This window comes from Homarus americanus, unplaced genomic scaffold (genome assembly GCF_018991925.1).
Source record: "Homarus americanus isolate GMGI-L3 unplaced genomic scaffold, GMGI_Hamer_2.0 scaffold19117, whole genome shotgun sequence".
Lineage (NCBI taxonomy): Eukaryota > Metazoa > Arthropoda > Malacostraca > Decapoda > Nephropidae > Homarus > Homarus americanus.
Window position 1 is genome coordinate 473140 of NW_024754704.1, and position 20005 is coordinate 493144.

The 20005-nt window shown below is 40.5% G+C and overlaps 2 protein-coding genes across 3 annotated transcripts; both read right to left on the reverse strand.

Annotated features, from left to right (window-relative positions):
• Window positions 1-1939: 1939 nt before the first annotated feature.
• Window positions 1940-15947, reverse strand: LOC121856032 (protein amalgam-like). 2 transcript variants are annotated; one of them, XM_042351296.1, is made up of 10 exons: window positions 15745-15947; window positions 14822-15012; window positions 12333-12512; window positions 11568-11708; window positions 10559-10805; window positions 9427-9554; window positions 9057-9258; window positions 8562-8684; window positions 7228-7355; window positions 1940-6232 (listed from the first exon to the last, which is right to left on the reverse strand). In XM_042351296.1, the coding sequence occupies exons 1-9, from the start codon at window positions 15878-15880 to the stop codon at window positions 7261-7263; spliced, it is 1443 nt and encodes a 480-aa protein (XP_042207230.1). In that variant the 5' UTR covers window positions 15881-15947; the 3' UTR covers window positions 1940-6232; window positions 7228-7260. The 2 variants fall into 2 exon arrangements, with proteins under 2 accessions (XP_042207230.1, XP_042207231.1); XM_042351297.1 differs by lacking the exon at window positions 8562-8684.
• A 454-nt stretch (window positions 15948-16401) lies between these two features.
• Window positions 16402-19677, reverse strand: LOC121855944. The gene is made up of 3 exons (XM_042351163.1): window positions 19650-19677; window positions 17080-17478; window positions 16402-16955 (listed from the first exon to the last, which is right to left on the reverse strand). The coding sequence occupies exons 1-3, from the start codon at window positions 19675-19677 to the stop codon at window positions 16402-16404; spliced, it is 981 nt and encodes a 326-aa protein (XP_042207097.1).
• Between the last annotated feature and the right edge of the window lie 328 nt (window positions 19678-20005).

The window sequence follows — 20005 nt, forward strand, 5'->3', positions numbered from 1 at the left end:
CTCAGGATGGGATGGAGAAAGGAAACTCACAATGTGCTCTCTGTATACATGTTGTATTGGATGTACAATGTAGCTTGGTGCTGGGAAGGCAGCATGGTTACAAGTGTGATGCAGAGAGAGCTGGTTGGTGAGGGTGCTCAGAGGAGGACAGCTTGTGGGTCGCCATGCTCGCTGGCGGGAGCGAGGGCCGCCAGGCAGTGGCGGAGGAGGTGTAGCTTGCTGCGGCTGTAGCTAGAAGAAGAGAGAGAGAGCTGGTTGGTAAGGATGCTCAGAGGAGGACCAGCTTGTGGGTCGCCATGCTCGCTGGCGGGAGCGAGGACAGCCAGGCAGGGGGAGGAGGAGGTGGTGTTGCTGGCTGGTTGGTGTAGGTAGAAAGAGAGAGATCACCACGAGGTCAGGTCTTAAATAGCGGGGGTTGGCGTGGCTTAGTAGTTGACCCCCGCTCCGTGGGCAGCGCTGGTTGACCTAGACCACGAGGCACACACTGTGGAATTCGCGGGGTCGGCTATGCAGCGACAAACAGCGTTTGTAGGGGAGAAATCCACTACAAAACCCTGTAAAACTTGATGGAGGGAATAGTCCTAGAAGATCAAACAGAGTTAGGAGACCTGTAATTAAATTAGACCTCTGATTATCTGAATTGTGAAGAGGCTTTTCAAAACTGTTTAGTTAGGAAGTTATTGTTCTTGAGTTCTATTCTCTTCCTTCACTGCCATTTGTAATTCTGTAAGTTTTGTTTATTTAGGATTTGTAGCAGCCATGCTCTCTTTTGAAAGGAGAAATAGTGTTATATATGTGTATGTTTATATGCTGCCTTTATTGATTATATATACATTACATATTATGTTACTTCTAACCAAAGTTAGAATGTGTTAAGGCCTGTGTAATCACGAATGTGTTAGGCACGTGGTACATAACAACAACAATAATCGCCCTGGGTAAGACTCAGCATGTGGGTTCTCATTCTTCCATTAAATCATGTAAGATACTACACCAGTGTGACCAACACCAAGTGAAATATAACCTTCAAAACACCAGAGAATAATAATTTATGTACCCCATAGATATCCTCTAAATACTTTGTTTGTTTGATCGTATATAATTTTTTTTTAGCATTGGTTAACAGTTTGTTTTTGGGTGTGTGTTTGAGGGAAATATTATTAGGGTACTTGATGCCTGGGTTGGGGCAACAGTGGACTATCCAGCCGATTTGGAAATGTTGGTAGCCCTGCCCGGTTCTTCGGGATCCCAACCCACCATAGTGCCCTGTAATAGCCCCTGTCTTATAGGCAGAAATATTTATATAAATGGGTTAATTACATTAGACTTATATACTCTATCACTCTCTGTAACTTTCCACTAGTTATGAGGTAGCATGTTCAGAGCACGTGTTAAGGTGTGCCCACGGGAAGTTGCGCCACTTAGTGCTAAGCTTAGGCATTAAGTAGCTGGTTCTCTGGCCACCTGATGCAGCAGTACGAGTAGTTTGATATTCTTGACTAAAGGAAGACGTTATTAACAGCCATCGTGGATGGCTCCGTGGATGGTTCCAGTCCCATTAACTCATCAAGACTCAATGGTTAAAGGGCCAGTTCAGCCCGAAGCTCGCTCTTGAATGACTTCGCCCTACACGAGCATCGGGTGCCCAATGGTCAGGCTCACCATCGGGCACGACGACTGTGAATAGAGCCCACTGTCTAATAGTTTGGTGTTGGTGGGATTATGAATAACTGATACGTCCCTTCCTACAATATTATTATTAGTTATACTGTACTTATGTTATACATTCCTCACTTATTATTATTATTATTATGTTCCTCATTTGTTAATATTATTATTACATATGTCACTCACTTATTAGTATTATGTATACAGTGCTTTTGTTTACATCCCTTACTTATCATTAACAGAATTGTAAGCGCTAAATAAAACAAGGTCATGGAGGTTAGTCCACTTTAATTTAAAAAGTTACAATTTCCACAATGTACAAAGAAGTCACAAATTAATAAATAAAAATTTCACGAGAATGAGGCTACAATCATCGCAAATCATGTCATGGGGAGACAGGGGTGACCTGCTGTGCTAAGCTGCTGTTGAACGCATATTTACCATTTCAACCAGAGCCAGATGCTGGGTGTTACTCAGTGCTACATATCCATCACCACCGGCTGCATTCGCTGTTATGGTGTGCTGTCTAACCACTATCACCCACAGTTGCTGCTGTTGATATTACATATGCATCACTGCAGTAGCTGCTATTATATGTTGCATGTTCACCAAGGCCAACAGTTATGCATTTGACCATCAACTGTTGCTGGTGTATGCTGCATTCTCACCCTTAACAGCAGCTGCTATATGACAGCCAGTCTACCATTAGCAGCAACCAACGAATGAAAACCAGTCCATCAAAAACAGCAGGAACTGCATGTCAACCAGTTGGCACTCAGATCACTAGTGCCACCACCCAAATGACCAAGAACCTGTCTCCCCTCACATACTACTATGTACAGCGGCTGGGGCGGTGCTGACAGAGTGCCTTGGTGGGCTCTACTTCAGTCGACTGAGTCTCTGGTGCCAGGTGACAGTTCACAAGTACTACTGTACCACCTAGCACTATGTTCACCCTTGTGAGACACCTGGCACCGCCCACCTCTAGAGTAGATGATTTTTAGTATCTAAGCATAATATTAAAACCGTAAATTACCTCAAATTTTCTTTTACCATGACTCATAAAAAGCTTATTATTATTATCATTATTTCTTTTTATTTATTATTTTGTTGAAGGCAAAGTGGAGACTAACTTTTAATAAAAAGCTCAACGTAAATATACTGTGCTGCTCTGTAAAGAATTCTTACTGTAGATTTTTTATATCCAAAAGCAAGAGTTTGTTTACCCTTGGTGGTGATAGTTTAGAAGATATTTTACCTGTGCCATTACCAAAATGACAGCCACTGTGGGTGCTTGAGCCAATATGACAGCCATTGACAGTGTTTCAGCTAATTTGACAGTCACTGACAGTATCTCAGTTAAAATAACAGCCACTGGCAGTGTCTTGCCTAGTATGACAACCACTGGCTGTGTCTCAGCTAGTATGACAGCCACTGTCTATCAGGTAGTATGACAACCACTGTCTGTGTTTCAACTAGTATGACAACCACTGTCTGTGTCTCAGCTAGTATGACAGGCACTGTCTGTGTCTCAGCTAGTACAACAGCCAATGGCTGTCTCAGCTAGTATGGCAGCCACTGTCTGTCTCAACTAGTATGACAGCCACTATCATGCCTCCACAAATATTGTGGCCATTGTTTGGAATGTTCAATTATAGTTCACATGAAGACACACAATGATAATAATGTGTTATATTTTTTTCTTTACAAATTAGAAATAGGTATTAATGTGAGAATTATTTTTCTATTTTGGTATTTCCATTGTTACTTCATAAAAATTCTAACCCAAAGTTGACATCTAAACCTAAAAAAAAGTTACACTTTGAGAAGAAAGAATAATATCATTTATAGTGGCAAAACACTTGTCAAATACTGTAGAGAACAATTTTAAGTTAGCAAAACATACAAATCACAACACAAGAAAAAGTGTGTATACACAGAACTGAGGTCCTTGATTGACTCTTCATGACCAACCACCACATCTCTCAAGCATATTCTTCATACCTGGCCAGTGCTGTAAGCAAGTGACATAACAAAGACTCAAGTGCGCTGTTGTTACCACCTGAAGTGTAATTAAAATTGCGTTGTGCTTTGCGGTACAATCACAGCACAGATGTTTGAAGTAAACGTTTTGAAAATGTCATAATGCTCTAGAGTTTTTAATAAGAAGGCACAGGTGATTTTTGTTTTGTCATCAGCTTTGCACAGGAAGGCTCTGAAGACCTGACTAACTACCATTATGGCATTAGCCAGGTACCAGGATGATGATACAACTACTACCACAATGTCCATACCAAAATAAATTAATGCATTGGTTCCTATACCAGGATATAGGTTAAGATAATGGGCTGTATATACAGAGGTAAGCTGGAGTATCAGGGTATAAATAACAGGATAAAATAAGTCAGTAGGATATGTCAAGAGTAAAATTTGGTTACCATACAGTGAGGGTCAGTCTGTAGTGTGTTCTCGAGTTTGGGAACAAAGATCCTTTACTATTTACCACAAGGAACTAGGGTGCATGAGTCAGTTATATATATATATATATATATATATATATATATATATATATATATATATATATATATATATATATATATATATATATATATATATATATATACGAGCACTACTTCACTCACAATTTGGTCATGCTATACAAGAAGAGATAATATGAGAGTAAAATATGAAGAAAAATGTGTACTTTTTACACATTATCCATATTGTGAGTAAATGGAAGGAAGATATTGTATTAGTTGAAGAAACACACAGAACCTGACCTGATATCATGACTGTCCTCCAGTGCCAGAAAATGTTGAGTTGTCGAGTTATTCCCACTGATACACATGAGTGTTATCTGACCCTATACAGTACAAGTATAATGATATAAAATTATTCCCCCGGCCAGACCAATACACCCAATTGTATAGACTTAATATAATTGAGTGATTGCCTATTGATCGACTGTGGTTCTACTGGTCACTTAGAAATTGTGAGAGGGATTAGATCATTATATATAATATATATATATACATACACACAGGGAGAACATTGTACATGGTTGCCTATATTGTATCTTCCTATACAAGGAGAAACACGTGACAGACTAAGTAAAACCTCTCTGTAATCAGAACTAAAAGTAATGAAAGGAAGCAAGAATAAAATGTATTTTGGAAAAAAGAAAGGAAGAATGAGAAGTTCTTGGATAAAAAAGGAGGAAATTTATAGAAACATTGAAGCTCATTTGTTTCTATGCAATGATAGGAGTAATCTATTAGCCATGATGACTCTACATTCCAGAGTTACCTAAAGTAATGTATAAGATTATTTCCATAGTAATATTCCGCCTCTGCTTTTCTTTGATGATCAGTGTTGTTCTTGTAATGATCCAGTACATACAACAAGCAGGTGCAGAATATAACATACAACGATCACATTAATGTCTGAACAGTTTTCTATAAAACAAAGGAATTGCTATGGCAGTTGTTGAGAGCACTAGAAAGGCCAAGGGGCTCAGTAGAGTGGCAAGTACCTAAGGGCATTGTGACATGGGCCTTTTAGGTAATCCTGACCTGTCCAAGTGTTCCCGTGGCCACCCAACTTATCCTCAAGCCACCTAAGTGATCTTACGCCACTTCCAACTTATTCTCTGGGCATTCAAGTAATTCAATGGTCCTCGAAGTAATCTCAGGATCTTAGTATTCATATGACGTGTTTGATTTTACATTTTATAGTCTGTCTAATTACCATAATCTTAAGTCATTTTACACACCTCACTTGTCAACAATATGTGCCATGAAATGCCCACTTCCAGCAGGATGACTGTGCCGTGGTAACATACACTAACAACATTTACGGACAATTTTACTGTTCCCTCTGTGGTGAGGAACACAAGTTGGCTTATAATCTGAGAAGACTTGATATCAATTGTTGTGTTACATTTTGTGTATATATTGTATAATTCGTTCAATTTCAATAGGTTAAACTTTTTAAAGATCTATTTGATCACTTGTGTCATAATCCTTAGTTTTTATCATATTACTACTACTGTCTCTTACTATTCTGGAGTTAAGGAGAAATTGGCACCACTCTGGTTGTAATCAAGAGGGATACTTTGGCAGACTGCTCAGAAAAGCAGAGTGGTCCATCCCCAGTGTTATAGCATCATCTAAGTATCTTGTTATTACAGTTCTAATTCTATTTAACACATCATTACCTCTATAAACTCCAATCACACTTTATAATTACACCATTTGTTTTAATAATGCCTCTCTAAACACAATACTCTTGGAAGCATTGTGAAACAGTTTTTTATAATCTGGTGCCACACCTCTTGACTCCTTAATGATAAGCTTCCAGTTTATTTGAGTCTGTGATCAAAATTTTTCAACAAATGCAAAAAAATAAAAATAAATAAATAAAAATATCCAGGGATGCCTTAAGCTGTTTCATCAGTAAATTTGCCAAAATAATGAAGAAAATAACATAAATAGCTTGAAGCTCGACCCTTTTTTTTTGGAATTTTTGTTCGAAGAAATTCCTGTTTGGAGGCACCGGATTATGTCTGAAAGGGGGGATATAATAATTAATGAAAAGTACATTTTTAAATACTGTGATAGTAGTGTTTTAAGTTCATAGTCCTTATTACATCATGTACAGTACTAATTATTTTATTTTTAATCAATTTCTAAATAAGGAGGTTAAATTATAGTAAACAAGTAGAGTACTGTATGTATAATTCTGTGTTGTTCTCACCATGGTGAGAGGTTTTACTGTATTATATATATATATATATATATATATATATATATATATATATATATATATATATATATATTTATATATATATGTATATATAAGTAAAACCTCGATTAACCGCCCACATGTGGGGGGAAGGGGCCGACGGATAATCGAAAAGGTCAGTTAATAGTATATAAAGTCTACGGAAATAAAACATACATTTTCAAAGTACCTTTCCCTAACCTACCTCATTTAAGTCCCTCTATTCATTTTTGTTCATTTGCCATTCATATTTCAATAGAATTTGCTTTAAAACATTAACTACTTTAGTAAATAAATATGAACCAGCACAGAAACAGTGAATAAAAAATGGAAAAGTCATAGAACATAATTATGTCATCACAAAAATTGTGACTTAAGTCCCAGGTTGCTGATCTGACTTTCTGCCTCATTTACACACAATTGCAGGGTCTCAATTGCTTCTCTTACTATTGACAACACAACATACATACAGGTACGTTGTTTCTCACTCTAAATTTGTGTTTCATTTTTGCATTTCTTTATGGTTCTTTATTACTGTTATTATTATTATTATTATTAGCATTATCAATATTAATATTATTACATTATCGCCCCCCAGGCCCCGATGTGGGTCAGTGACCTGTGCCCGGGTGGGCTAATCCTGTAAAAAAAAAAAAAAAAAATTTAGGGGTTCGATTGATGGTTAATCCGAAAGTCGGTTAATCGAGGTTTTACTTATATATATATATATATATATATATATATATATATATATATATATATAGTTGTATTAAATACCTGATATAGCAGGAACTAGTCTTCAACAGCTACTTAGGTCCTGAGCAGTAGAACAGGCAGGAGGAATATTGGCAGGAAGCAGGTGAATGTTGAGGGGGCTCCACTGGTCTTCCTTTCAACGGCCACCTCTGTTATGCCAAGGAAAATATGATTAACTGTGGTGCCCGTGTACATATCTCGCACTACATCATGTATGCTACTTATATTATTCATTAATCATAATTCCTTATCTTTTAAGTATCATTTGTCATTTCTGTCCCTTTCCCAATCATCACAGTTATCATTCTCTTCTTTATATCACAAAGCATGAAATGAACTTCCTTAAAGTGAATAAGCAGAGAAATACAGCAAAACCTTTTGCTAATATTTCTTTACAAAATTCTGGAAAGACTGAGGTTAGTTTTCACATCAGCCAAATTATATGCTTACTATAGGTTGAAGGAGGATTAGTAAAGAAAAACTTTCTACAAACATTACTGTATTAAAAGAAGGAGGATTGGGCCATGAAGATGGTTGGAGGAGTGCTGTTGAACCATACAAGCCTGGTCACAAAATGGCCTTGCTAGAACAACTGTTTCTTTCTGAGATTACTTATCACTGTTAAAATATTTCCTTATTATATTGTACATGAATTCTCGGTGCAATCCATCACCACTCATGAAGTTATATTTTGGTTGCTCTGATACACACAGATAATGTGGGTCTGTTTATATACAACACCCTTTCTTCTTGAGAATTACTGTAGATAAATACAGTACAGGTAATACAAATAGAATTTGATTGAATATTAAATTCTCATCTGATCTTTCTTAGTTTACAGAAGGCAAATTCATTAAGAATTTTATCAGATTTCAATAAGTCTCAGAGAAAAATGTGAAACTATGAAATATTTAAGTGTTACATACAGTATAAGATTTAAATACAAGTTGCTGACAACTGAGTAGTCAATGGATCACTAAATATTTCCAGAAAGAAACACTTGTTGAGTGTTAATTCACAAAACAAAAGTTACATTACACACACACACACACACACACTCTGGTGATAATATGATACCCGTCATAAAACAAGCATTATGCCAAGGTGTGGGGTGTCAGGGGAAGGGTGAGGGTAGGGTTGAGCGAGTTGGTCCACACACTCGCTGAGTAACTTACCACCAATACGGGCTCTGGGATTCCTGAATTTCTCTCATGGGTATGACAGAAGCTTAGAATCAATGGTCACGCATTGACGATAAGAGACTAGTAAAGCAAAGACTAAATGTGAGTTCGTTTCAAACTTGTAAGCCAAAAGCAGAGGTTGGTGCTGGCGGGTCCGTTGCTAGGTCTACAAACCTTTACTGGAGGCAAGTGATGGACCCTCTGTATCCCCAACAAAGGTGGTGGTGGTGAGGGGTGTGGTAGTGGTGGTTTGGGTAGTAGTGGTGGTGGAGGTGGTAGGAGTGGTGGTGGGTGGGACTTCCATGCACCAAAAATAAAATAAGTTTAGTCTCTGAGGCCAAGTGTTCTCGGCGAAGGTGAGAAAAGTCTACATCTACAGATGAGTGGTAGTTTATGACAAAGTTAATTGCATAGTGTGGTTGGCAGGTTATACGATATGATCAAGCAATATTTTTACAAATGATTATATAATGCTTAGTCGGTGTTGGCTGGTTATATAATAATTCAAAGCAACATTACATTAAAGATTATCTAAAATTATTTAGTAAAATGATGAATAAAAAGCACATTTCATATAAAATATATATCAACATTTCCTATGTAAATCGAGGATTAGGGTCAGTGTAACTGTAGTTGTGGGAGCCAAGATACTGTATAGCCTCATCTCACCTTTTTTCGTTGAGAAAGCAAACTCAGTGTTTGCACCCCACATGAACTTGTTCTTTACGAGGATTATGGCATGATAGTCAGTGGCTGGCTCTAGGTCGTTGATGGTGTGTTTCATGTAGTGCATCAGTCCCTGTGTTTCCATGTCTGTGGCCTCGTAGGTGTTGTCGTGCCACTCCCCAGGCTCGTCAGTGGAATCGTTGGCCTGTAAAACAACAAAGAGTTGCGGTTTCATTGTGAAATTTTTACATTATTTGAGGTAAAATGTACAGCACAATTAGTTAGTACAAGATGTAAGATAGGGGTTGTTGCTTCCTTTCCTCTTATGTATTTGTGCTGTAGTAAGTGACGTAGTACCCGAAGATGAACTTACCTTGGCCTTGCGGTAGGTAAGACGGTACTGGAGGATGGGATAGTAACTCTCGGTCTCCCAGGTAAGGGTGTAACTCGTCTCCTCACCACCATTAGGGTCGCTGGTGAAGTGTGGTGGTTTGGGCTGGCCTGGTGAACCAATACACACATTACCAACTCGTAACTTTATATTATACTTGTACAGGTATAACGCCATAAACTCGTGTGAAACTAAAGAAATTATCTCTCTTTTTTTTGCACTTTCTATATCATTCCTTCTCTCTAATCAAATGAAGCTCTAAATAAGTGACAATGAAAACAATGGTGAGAACAAATTTTCTAAGATTAATGCTTTCAAACCTGCCATGTTGAAAGAAACCACATCCCTCACATGTCAGGTTGAAGAGATCACATCCCTCACCTGTCAGGTTGAAGAGACCACATCCCTCACATATCAGGTTGAAGAAACCACATCCCTCACCTGTCAGGTTGAAGAGACCACATCCCTCACCTGTCAGGTTGAAGAGACCACATCCCTCACCTGTCAGGTTGAAGACACCACATCCCTCACCTATCATGTTGAAAGAGACCACATCCCTCACCTATCATGTTGAAAGAGACCACATCCCTCACCTGTCAGGTTGAAGAGACCATATCCCTCACCTATTATGTTGAAAGAAACCAGATCCCTCACCTGTCAGGTTGAAGAGACCACATCCCTCACCTGTCAGGTTGAAGACACCACATCCCTCACCTATCATGTTGAAAGAGACCACATCCCTCACCTATCATGTTGAAAGAGACCACATCCCTCACCTGTCAGGTTGAAGAGACCATATCCCTCACCTATTATGTTGAAAGAAACCAGATCCCTCACCTGTCAGGTTGAAGAGACCACATCCCTCACCTGTCAGGTTGAAGAGACCACATCCCTCACCTATCATGTTGAAAGAGACCACATCCCTCACCTATCATGTTGAAAGAAACCACATCCCTCACCTATCATGTTGAAAGAGACCACATCCCTCACCTATCATGTTGAAAGAGACCACATCCCTCACCTATCATGTTGAAAGAGACCACATCCCTCACCTATCATGTTGAAAGAGACCACATCCCTCACCTATCATGTTGAAAGAGACCACATCCCTCACCTGTCATGTGTATGGATGCCCTGACAGTGCCGTGTTCGTTGGCCGCTGTACACACATACTCGCCAAAGTCTTCCTCGGTGACCTGAGAGATTCTGAGGGAGTGACGGTGACCACCATTCTGTTCCTCCAAATGGTTGTCGAGGGTGAGAGTCTGGCCGTCCTTGCTCCAGGTGACCTCGGCTGTGGGTCGAGAGTGAACGATGCACACTAGCTCCACCTTATCACCTTCCCCTGTCCGCACGATGGCCTGTTGGGGAAATACAAAGTTAGCAAGAGTGAAAATGCCCTGTGTGGTTTAATTCTGTAGCCCTGCAGTGAAATATAAAGATTAATGTATTTTTAACCGAGCCCAAAGGACTTCCTCAAGCAAGCTGGGTTAACTGATTCATATGATTTAATTTCTTTTCCAACTGTGTGTGTGTGTGTGTGTGGTTATTTAAGTTGTTGCCGTGAGTTATTACTAGTATACACATATGAACTTCCTCACCCCAAGATAGAATTTACGGCTCTCGTGCCACTGAGAGTTAAGCGTGTAGGAATGCCCGTAGCTGGAGGCAGGAAGGCTTAATATCATATTTTATTGCACATGAATATTAAAAATTCTTCACATATTCAGCAGGGTATTCATAGAAAACTTCAATGTGCTGAAGGGGAGACTCAGCCAACCAATGCTGAAGGGGAAACTGAACCAGAAGTGATTTCATGGGTTTGGCTGGGTTTTTCCATGACTAAATTAATGAGTTCACAACGAAATTCACTCATTACCCACATCGACATGCTTCAGGAGATTGGTCTATCAAATGTGAAAGATTAATCCTTTGAGCATGATAACATTACCCTTTGAATACAAGGCCTTAGTCTATCTTCCTCCTGCTTCTGTTCTTCCCCCTGCTCCTGTTCTTCTTCCTCCTCCTCCTCCTCCTCCTCCTCTTCCTCCCTCTCCTCCTCCTGCTCCTCTCCTCCTCCTGCTCCTCTTCTTCCTCCTTCTCCTCCCAACACCCACACCCACCTTCTCAGTGATGATCTCTGGTTGATATTCGACCATAACGGACATGGAGGCAGAAACTGGTTCACCGATGCCATTATCAGCCATGCAGACGTAAGTACCTTCAACATGACGATCCACTTCCTCCAACAGCATGCTGAGACCCTGGAACACAACACAACACATGAGTGAACATAAAAATGGAGGGAAAATTCAGACCATCGATCAGATTGGTAAGGTTAGGTTAGGTTAGGTCCTGTCAGTTAAGGTCAAGTTCTTGGAGTAAGCACTGGAAGAGGTCTGCTTGCTTTATATACCTCAGCTGGGATACCACCAGGTCTTGTGGCTTTGTTATTTTTCATCCGACTAATGATAGTAGCTATGTACCTACACACACGTCAATCAGTCAATGTAATATACAAAAAGGCTGGACCAGGGCCTAATACATCATGCAGGTTGTCCTAATTACTGTCAATTTCTATACTTGTTTATCTACAGGGTTTATCAATATTCTGATTCAGCATTTGCATCAACAACATAACAACTGCACTACTCTTGCTAAGATAAATACATTAAATCCACCAATGAGGAACTGAAACAGAATATATCATTAGAAGATAATCTACCTGACCTGATCTGACAGACTTGAGTTTGTAGGATTTTGTAGTAATAATAATAATAATAATAATAATAATAATAATAATAATAATAACAATAATAATAATAATAATAATAATAATAATAATAATAATAAGAGTGTATTAAGGGATTTTGTGGAGAGAACCTCACCTCTTCCTCGTGAGCACCTGAAGGTAGTCTGCCCTCCTGACGGGACCAGTGGATGGTAGGTGTTGGATTTCCCTCACTCTGACACTCCAGCCTCACACTCTCCCCTTTCAACACGTGCTGCTCCGCTTCAGAGATCATCTTCAGCTTAGGGGCGTACTGCACCTCTAGCTCGTGCTTTATCTGTAGCGAAAGTCATTATTAACATGCAAATAGGAAGACATTATTTTGAGGACGATGACTTAATCCCTTGAGTATGATAACTTAACCCCTTGAGTATGATAACTTAACCCCTTGAGTATGATAACTTAACCCCTTGAGTATGATAACTTAACCCCTTGAGTATGATAACTTAACCCCTTGAGTATGATAACTTAACCCCTTGAGTATGATAACTTAACCCCTTGAGTATGATAACTTAACCCCTTCAATATGATAACTTAACCCCTTGAGTATGATAACTTAACCCCTTGAGTATGATAACTTAACCCCTTCAGTATGATAACTTAACCCCTTCAGTATGATAACTTAACCCCTTGAGTATGATAACTGATATCTGAACCCCTTGAGTATGATAAATTATCCCTTTGAGTATGATAATTTAACCCCTTGAGTATGATAACTGAACCTCTTAAGTATGATAACTTAACCCCTTGAGTATGATAACTTAACCCCTTGAGTATGATAACCCCATGAGTATGATAGCCCCCGGAGTACGATAACTCAACCCCTTGAGTATGATAACTTAACCCTTTGATTAAAATGACTAAACCCTTTGAGTACAATGATTTAAGCAAGTTGTGTATATTAAGTGAATCAGATACTTGTCCCAAGTGACTTCTGAAATACACTTGTCCGGAATTTTATTTCTTTTTAATTGTCATGAAAAATTTGGGGAGGAAATTTGCTTATTCTTATGTTTTGTGGGAAAGGTTAAGTACATATCTTAAAACATTCAAATTTATTGTATAAATTCACAGATCACTTGTGTCCGTCTAGACTCTAGATGGTGTCAGTAGCGGTAACACCTGTCATGTGATATCATAACGCCTGTTATGATATCACATGACGCCTTGGTGATTCCTTCGAAACGTTGACAAGTTGACTGACTAATCACTAGAGGTGGGCCGGCGGCTTAATGTAGAGGTAAATTACCTGTACCTGATATAGGTCACTAATCCTGGTAAACATTTACGGTGAGGTTGGGTTCACGCAGCGCCTGACACATCCCTGTCTAGGTATTTATTTACTTCAAAATATTATTTTGTCCACCGGGCACCTAGACATTAAAAAAAATCACTTGCCCGGCCCCATGGTTCGGGCAAAAGGGCTGCTAATCTACACAGCCTGGATCTAACTCTTTGCATACAATGGTTAAACCCCTTAAGTACGATGAATTAACCCCCTGAACACAAAGTCTTACACCTTTATACACGGTGACCTCTTCTCTTGAGCATGGTGACATTGTATTCACGGGGTTACCTACTGTTCTTTGTTGGAAATTATATTTCCATAATGGTCTTATCTTGCGAGGGTAAAACCAAGGCAGCGTGGGTACAGTGGACTCTAGAGCCAGAAGTGACCATACTTTTGAATCTGTCGATCCCATCATAGACTTATTGAGCCTTCATCGACCCCCAAACCCATACTCAGGAAATAATATAAAATTGTTAATGGATAATAACTTTTAATTGAAGAAGTTTACTCGTACATCCTTAATGAGATGGATGAGCCTGATGAGCGTTAACAAGGCCAAAGATATTTGGCTGAAGATTTGTGAGTCTTAAGTTCATCAGTGTTAAGTCAGTTTCTTTGTTTAATCAAGCGTGCATTCACATGGCTGAATCCAGCTTCGGCCATATATGAACTTAGAAATGCAACTAAAACGGGTCAGCAGCTGCCCTAAGATTGGGTAGCTGGCAGCAGTATTATCATTGCTCCAGTAGTCAATGAAGCCTTTACATTCGAACAGTGCTTTTGCCTCGAGATCAATGATCATTTATATTAATTCCTCTTGTAAGTAAGTCTATATCTCCATTTTTCTATTTCAACATCAAGTGGAGTAACAATCCAGTCATGAACCTGCACATTCTCAAGATCTTCAAAACGAACAATTAAGTATTTTAACGTTTAAATTTGAAATTTTCGACCCCTAGAATTTTATCGACCCCCCAGTCGGCCCCTAAACATTTATCGACCCCGGCACAGTTTCACGACCCCTGTGGGTCTATATCGACCACTTTAGGAACCACTGCTCTAGGGTCTAGACTAAAGCTCTTGTTAGCTACTTCACTCCACTGCTTTAACTTCCCCTAACTGTAACGTAAAATAACTGCCCACAGACGGGTGACCTTGTGATAGTATTTTGGTTTAGTATACTCCGACTACCACCATCACTAAACCTCTATCACTTCCACCATTCCTACCCATAACAGCAACAATCCTAACAATTACCTTGCACCACACTACCACAACAACCACCACCAACTGACCTCCAAGGGTGGCTGAGTCTCCACGCTGCAGATGTAAGTGCCAGCATCAGAGGCCCTTATGTTGGAGATCTCAACCATATGTCCGTTCAGCTTGTAGCGGCGGTTGCGTTGTACCTTCACATCCCCGACGAACAGAATCTTCGCCTTCGATGTCTCCGTCGCCGCTTTCTTCACTAGGATGACGTAGGGAGCTGTGTTGGAGGGAATGGGTTTGGTTATAACATATAAATTTAATCGACCCTAGTTAATCTCATTTGATTCCTAAGGTTTATATATTCTCATCTGACCTAACCTGACCTGACTTAATGTCCTTAACCTAGCCTAACATGACCTATCCAAATTTAAAGTGTCCCTAACCTAACCGAACCCTACTTAACATAACCTATCATAACTTAACCTGACCTAACCTAACCGAACTTAACCTGGCCTAACCAAATTTGAAGTGTCCCTAATCTAACCTAACCTGAACTAACTTAACCTAACCTAACCAAACCATATGTGTTTATTCACCCTCTGCTTAGGCGGCCAACATAACATGCTGTCCATCTCTGATATACTCTGACTTATATAATGTAATTTACTAATACACTCTGACATAATGCGATATGCTGATATACTCTGACATAATTTGATAATATACTCAAGCATAATGAACTTGGATATACTTGACACAAACACTCACTTGAATACACTGACACTTGACTCTTGATACACACATAGACATACTCACTGTGGGTGGTATACTCAAGACACACTGTGGGTGGTATACTCAAGACTCACTGTGGGTGGTATACTCAAGACACACTGTGGGTGGTATACTCAAGACACACTGTGGGTGGTATACTCAAGACACACTGTGGGTGGTATAATAAAGACACACTGTGGGTGGTATACTCGAGACATACTATGGGCGGTATACTTACACTCTTCGTTGGGTTGACAGTTGATGTTGATGGTGTCGCCCTCTTTGGCCACCAGGTGTTGGGGGCCCATAGCGAACTCAGGAGGTTCACCATAGTCGATCTCTTCCTCGTCTCCATCATAACCGGATTCTTCCATGTCATCGTATTGAAGCTCTTCCTCAGGCTCAGGGAAGGCAAAACCTGTACGTGAGAGAGAGGGGAGTGTGAGAGGTGAGGGGAAGAAAGAAGGGGAGGGGAGATGAGGGGTGAGGAGAAGAGGAAAAAAGGTAAAGAAAGAATATGAGGGATTATTATTGGTCACCCTAGATTTTCTTTTTTTGCTGCATTTTTATTTATATCTTTTCTTTTTCTTTTAATTCCTTTTTACTTTATTTCATCGTATGTTTCTTCGATCTGTTTTCTGTTTATTTTTTTTCATTTTTTTATGTGTTTTCATGTGTTATTATCTGCGACTTTATTCTTAATTTTCCTGCTTTTTATACTTTAACTTTTGTTTATTTTCTAGACCTGATAGCCCCAAGTCCGGATAGCCCCAGTCCTGATAGGCCCTGGGGTAAGTTCTGATAGGCCCCAAGTTCTGATAGGCCCCAATTCCTGATACAGGCCCAAGTCCCATTAGGCCCTAAGTTCTGATAGGCCCTAAAGTCCCGATAGGCCCTAAGTCCTGATAGGCCCTAAGTCCCGATAGGCCCCAAGTCCCGATATAGGCCCCATGTCCTGATAGGCCCCTAGTTCTGATAGGCCCCAGAGTCCTGATAGGCCCCAAGTCCTGATAGCCCCAAGTTCTGAGAAATTCCCCAAGTCCCTGATAAGCCCCATGTCCCGATAGGCCCCTAGTTCTGATATAGCTTCCTCAGAGTCCTGATAGGCCCCAAGTCCTGATAGCTCCAAGTTCTGATAGCTCCTCAAGTCCTGATAGCCCCAGTCCTGATAGCTCAAGTTCTTATAGCCCCAAGTCCTGATAGCTCCAAGTCCTGATAGCCCCAAGTTCTGATAGCCCCAAGTCCTGATAGCTCCCCAAGTTCTGATAGTCTCAAGTTCTGATAGGCTCCCCAAGACCTGATAGCCCCAAGTTCTGATAGCCCAAGTCCTGATAGCCCCAAGTCCTGATAGCCCCAGTCCTGATGGTAGCCCTTCAAGTTCTGATAATTCAAGTTCTGGGATAGCCCCAAGTCCTGGGATAGCCCCAAGTTCTGGATAGGCCCCAAGTCCTGATAAGCCCCATGTCCCATAGGCCCTTAGCCCTGAGAAGCCCCAGAGTCCTGATAGGCCCCAAGTCCCGATAGCCTCAAGTTCTGGATAGCCTCAGCCCCATAGCTCCCCAAACTGGATAGCCCCAAGTTCTTATAGCTCCCCAAGTTCTGATAGCCCCAAGTCCTGATAGCCCCAAGTCCTGATAGCCCCAAGTCCTGATAGCCCCAAGTTCTGATAGCCCCAAGTTCTGATAGCCCCAAGTTCTGATATAGCCCCAAGTCCCGATAGCTCCCCAAGTTCTGATAGCCCCAAGTCCTGATAGCCCTGTCCTGATAGCCCCAAGTCCGATAGCCCCAAGTCCCGATAGCCCCAAGTCCGATAGCCCTGCAAGTTCTGATAGCCCCAAGTCCTGATAGGCCCCAAGTTCTGATAGCCCCAAGTCCCGATAGCCCCAAGTCCTGATAGCCCCAAGTCCCTTGATAGCCCCAAGTCCTGATAGCCCCAAGTTCTGATAGCCCCAAGTTCTGATAGCCCCAAGTCCTAATAGACCCCAACTGAGCCCAGTCCCAATTGACTCACATAAACAAACTGACCAAAACGTAACCAAATTGTAATCCAGATTAACCTAACCTAACCTAACCTAACCTAACCTAACACAAATAACACACCGTTACGCCTATAGGGAGGGATGGATGACGCTCACACACACACACACACGGGTACGGTTTGGTAGGGTCGAGAAAAGATTGTTTCCGTTTAATGTGTAACAGACGGTGTGTGTGTGTGTGTGTGTGTGTGTGTGTGTGTGTGTGTGTGTGTGTGTGTGTGTGTGTGTGTGTGTGTGTGTGTGTTAAATTAATACCGCTATTTCCGAAAACGCAAGTAATAATAATAATAATAATAATAACACTACTAATAAAGCAACAAGTGTGTCCTAAAGATCCAAATAATAACAATAATTATAAAAATAAATAATATTATAAGAAGTGAGACAGAGAGAGAGAGAGAGAGAGAGAGAGAGAGAGAGAGAGAGAGAGAGAGAGAGAGAGAGAGAGAAAGAGAGAGAGAGAGAGAGAGAGAGAGAGAGAGAGAGAGAGCTAACTGCAACAATTTCAGAGTTGATTTGCAATAGTCTGGACTTAATAACTCAGTGAAGTGAAACACCTCTAATTCCTCTCTCCTCTTCCCTTCCACCCACCTCGCCATTCTCCTCCCTTCCTCCCACCCACCTGCCCTCCCTCCCACCCACCCTCCTCCTCCTCCTAGTACTTGAAATTCTTTATAGATACTCGTATTTCACTGGGAGTACTTTTACTTCTCTCTCTCTCTCTCTCTCGCCTCTCCCACGGCTTAAATACCACCACTTAGGTAGAGTAACTTCCTACCTGCGTCTCGTTAATTAAGGCAGTGAATTATGAGCTATGCAGGTAATGACAGGTAGTGCGGACCTGTCTGTTGTCACTCTGTGTGGGTGAGACGGGTGGATAAGGTGAGTGGATAAAGTGGGTTGATGGATTAATGTATATTGATTGACGAATAGATAGACAGACAGACAGAACCAGACAGACAGACAGATAGATAGACAGAGAGAGAGAGAGAGAGAGAGAGAGAGAGAGAGAGAAAGAGAGAGAGAGAGAGAGCACCACCACCACTACCTTAACGAGACAGCGAGGCTTCATTAAATACTGGGACAAAACGCCTTTACTGTGGCGGACATCAAAAGACTGGATGGTATATGGTAAAGGTAATGGCGCCTCGCTCTTCTGATGTCATCACTCCCCAGGGTCATTATACAAGGCCATTATAATAGTTAAAAGTTTGGGCTTTTTTCTCGAAGTATGTGGGTCATCCAAGCTTGATTTTTTTTATCATATCACGCTTGATTTTCTTTAAGCTTCGGTAAATTTCTTGTCCGTCACGATTGAATTTGTTAAAAGGAAAAGGTGGAATTAATCTTGTCGCATGTTTGTATTTCCAGACCTGTTTAGTGTTTAGCTAAGAGGAAATGCTTTGAATCACCACATTTACTGTACTGTCCTCACATCAACAGCTACCATATTCTCAAGCTTGCCATTTATACTTCACTCTGTTGTGTACAAACTTGTCACTAAATTTCCTCGCGATATTTTCTCTCTGTGAACCTTCTTCCCGTCAAAATATCGTCTCGGGTCATCTTTCAGGCGCCTCTGTCGAAAAGTTTTCACAATATTGTCGCGCGGATTCGCCATCTAAGCTCTCAAAATGCGTCACAACTTCCCAAAACATGTAATATATTGACTCCGGGAGCCCGCCATATTTGCCATCTCTTGAGGTAGACGCGTTGGTAATGTCATGATTTTGTTTCTAAATGATGTTGTTGCTACCCATATTATTATTATTATTATTATTATTATTATTATTATTATTTTATTGACGTCATGAGTCTTATTTGTTATTATTATTGACGCTTATCAATGTTATACCATTTATTATCATCATCATCATCGTCATCATCATCATCATCATCATCATCATCATCATCATCATCATCGTCATCACCATCGTTACCATCACCACCCACCAATTTACTCACCATAACTATCATATCCTCACCGCCATTATCATCCTACTCCTTCACCATCATACACCTCTACCACTATCTTCACTACCACCATCACCATCAACTACTACCACAACCATCGCCATCAACTACTACAACCATCACCACCAACCAAAACTGTCAACATCTTCCACCGCCATCACAATCACCACCATCTCCACCATCACAATCACCACCATCTCCACCATCACAATCACCACCATCTCCACCACCACTATCACCATCCGCCTTGCGCTATCCATTACACAACTTCTCCCCTCTTTCCGGGTTGTGTCGTGGACAAGTTTTACCCCCAGAGCGACGAGCAAATTTCCGGGTTGTGTAAGATGCATCAAGTTCTTACTACAGTGGTGAACTCTTTAAGGTAACACTGTACAATTACATTCTATAGTTTGAAAGGTAAAATAATTTCTAGTAGAGTCTCAGTACAATTGGAACGCCATTTAGAGAAGTTCTAAAGGGAAAATA

What these genes read in the sequence shown, in the direction of transcription:
- LOC121856032 (XM_042351296.1), bottom strand. Translation starts at nt 15,880, where the DNA reads ATGGAAGAATCCGGTTATGATGGAGACGAGGAAGAGATCGACTATGGT. An exon ending in AGACTCAGCCACCCTTGGAG is followed by an intron (nt 12,513 to 14,821) that starts GTCAGTTGGTGG and finishes CTTTCGCTACAG; the next exon opens with ATAAAGCACGAGCTAGAGGT. An exon ending in CAGAGATCATCACTGAGAAG is followed by an intron (nt 10,806 to 11,567) that starts GTGGGTGTGGGT and finishes TTTCCCCAACAG; the next exon opens with GCCATCGTGCGGACAGGGGA.
- LOC121855944 (XM_042351163.1), bottom strand. Translation starts at nt 19,677, where the DNA reads ATGGCGGTGGAAGATGTTGACAGTTTTG. An exon ending in GGAAGATGTTGACAGTTTTG is followed by an intron (nt 17,479 to 19,649) that starts GTTGGTGGTGAT and finishes GGGGTCTATTAG; the next exon opens with GACTTGGGGCTATCAGAACT. An exon ending in GGGAGCTATAAGAACTTGGG is followed by an intron (nt 16,956 to 17,079) that starts GCTATCCAGTTT and finishes GGGGCTTATCAG; the next exon opens with GACTTGGGGCCTATCCAGAA.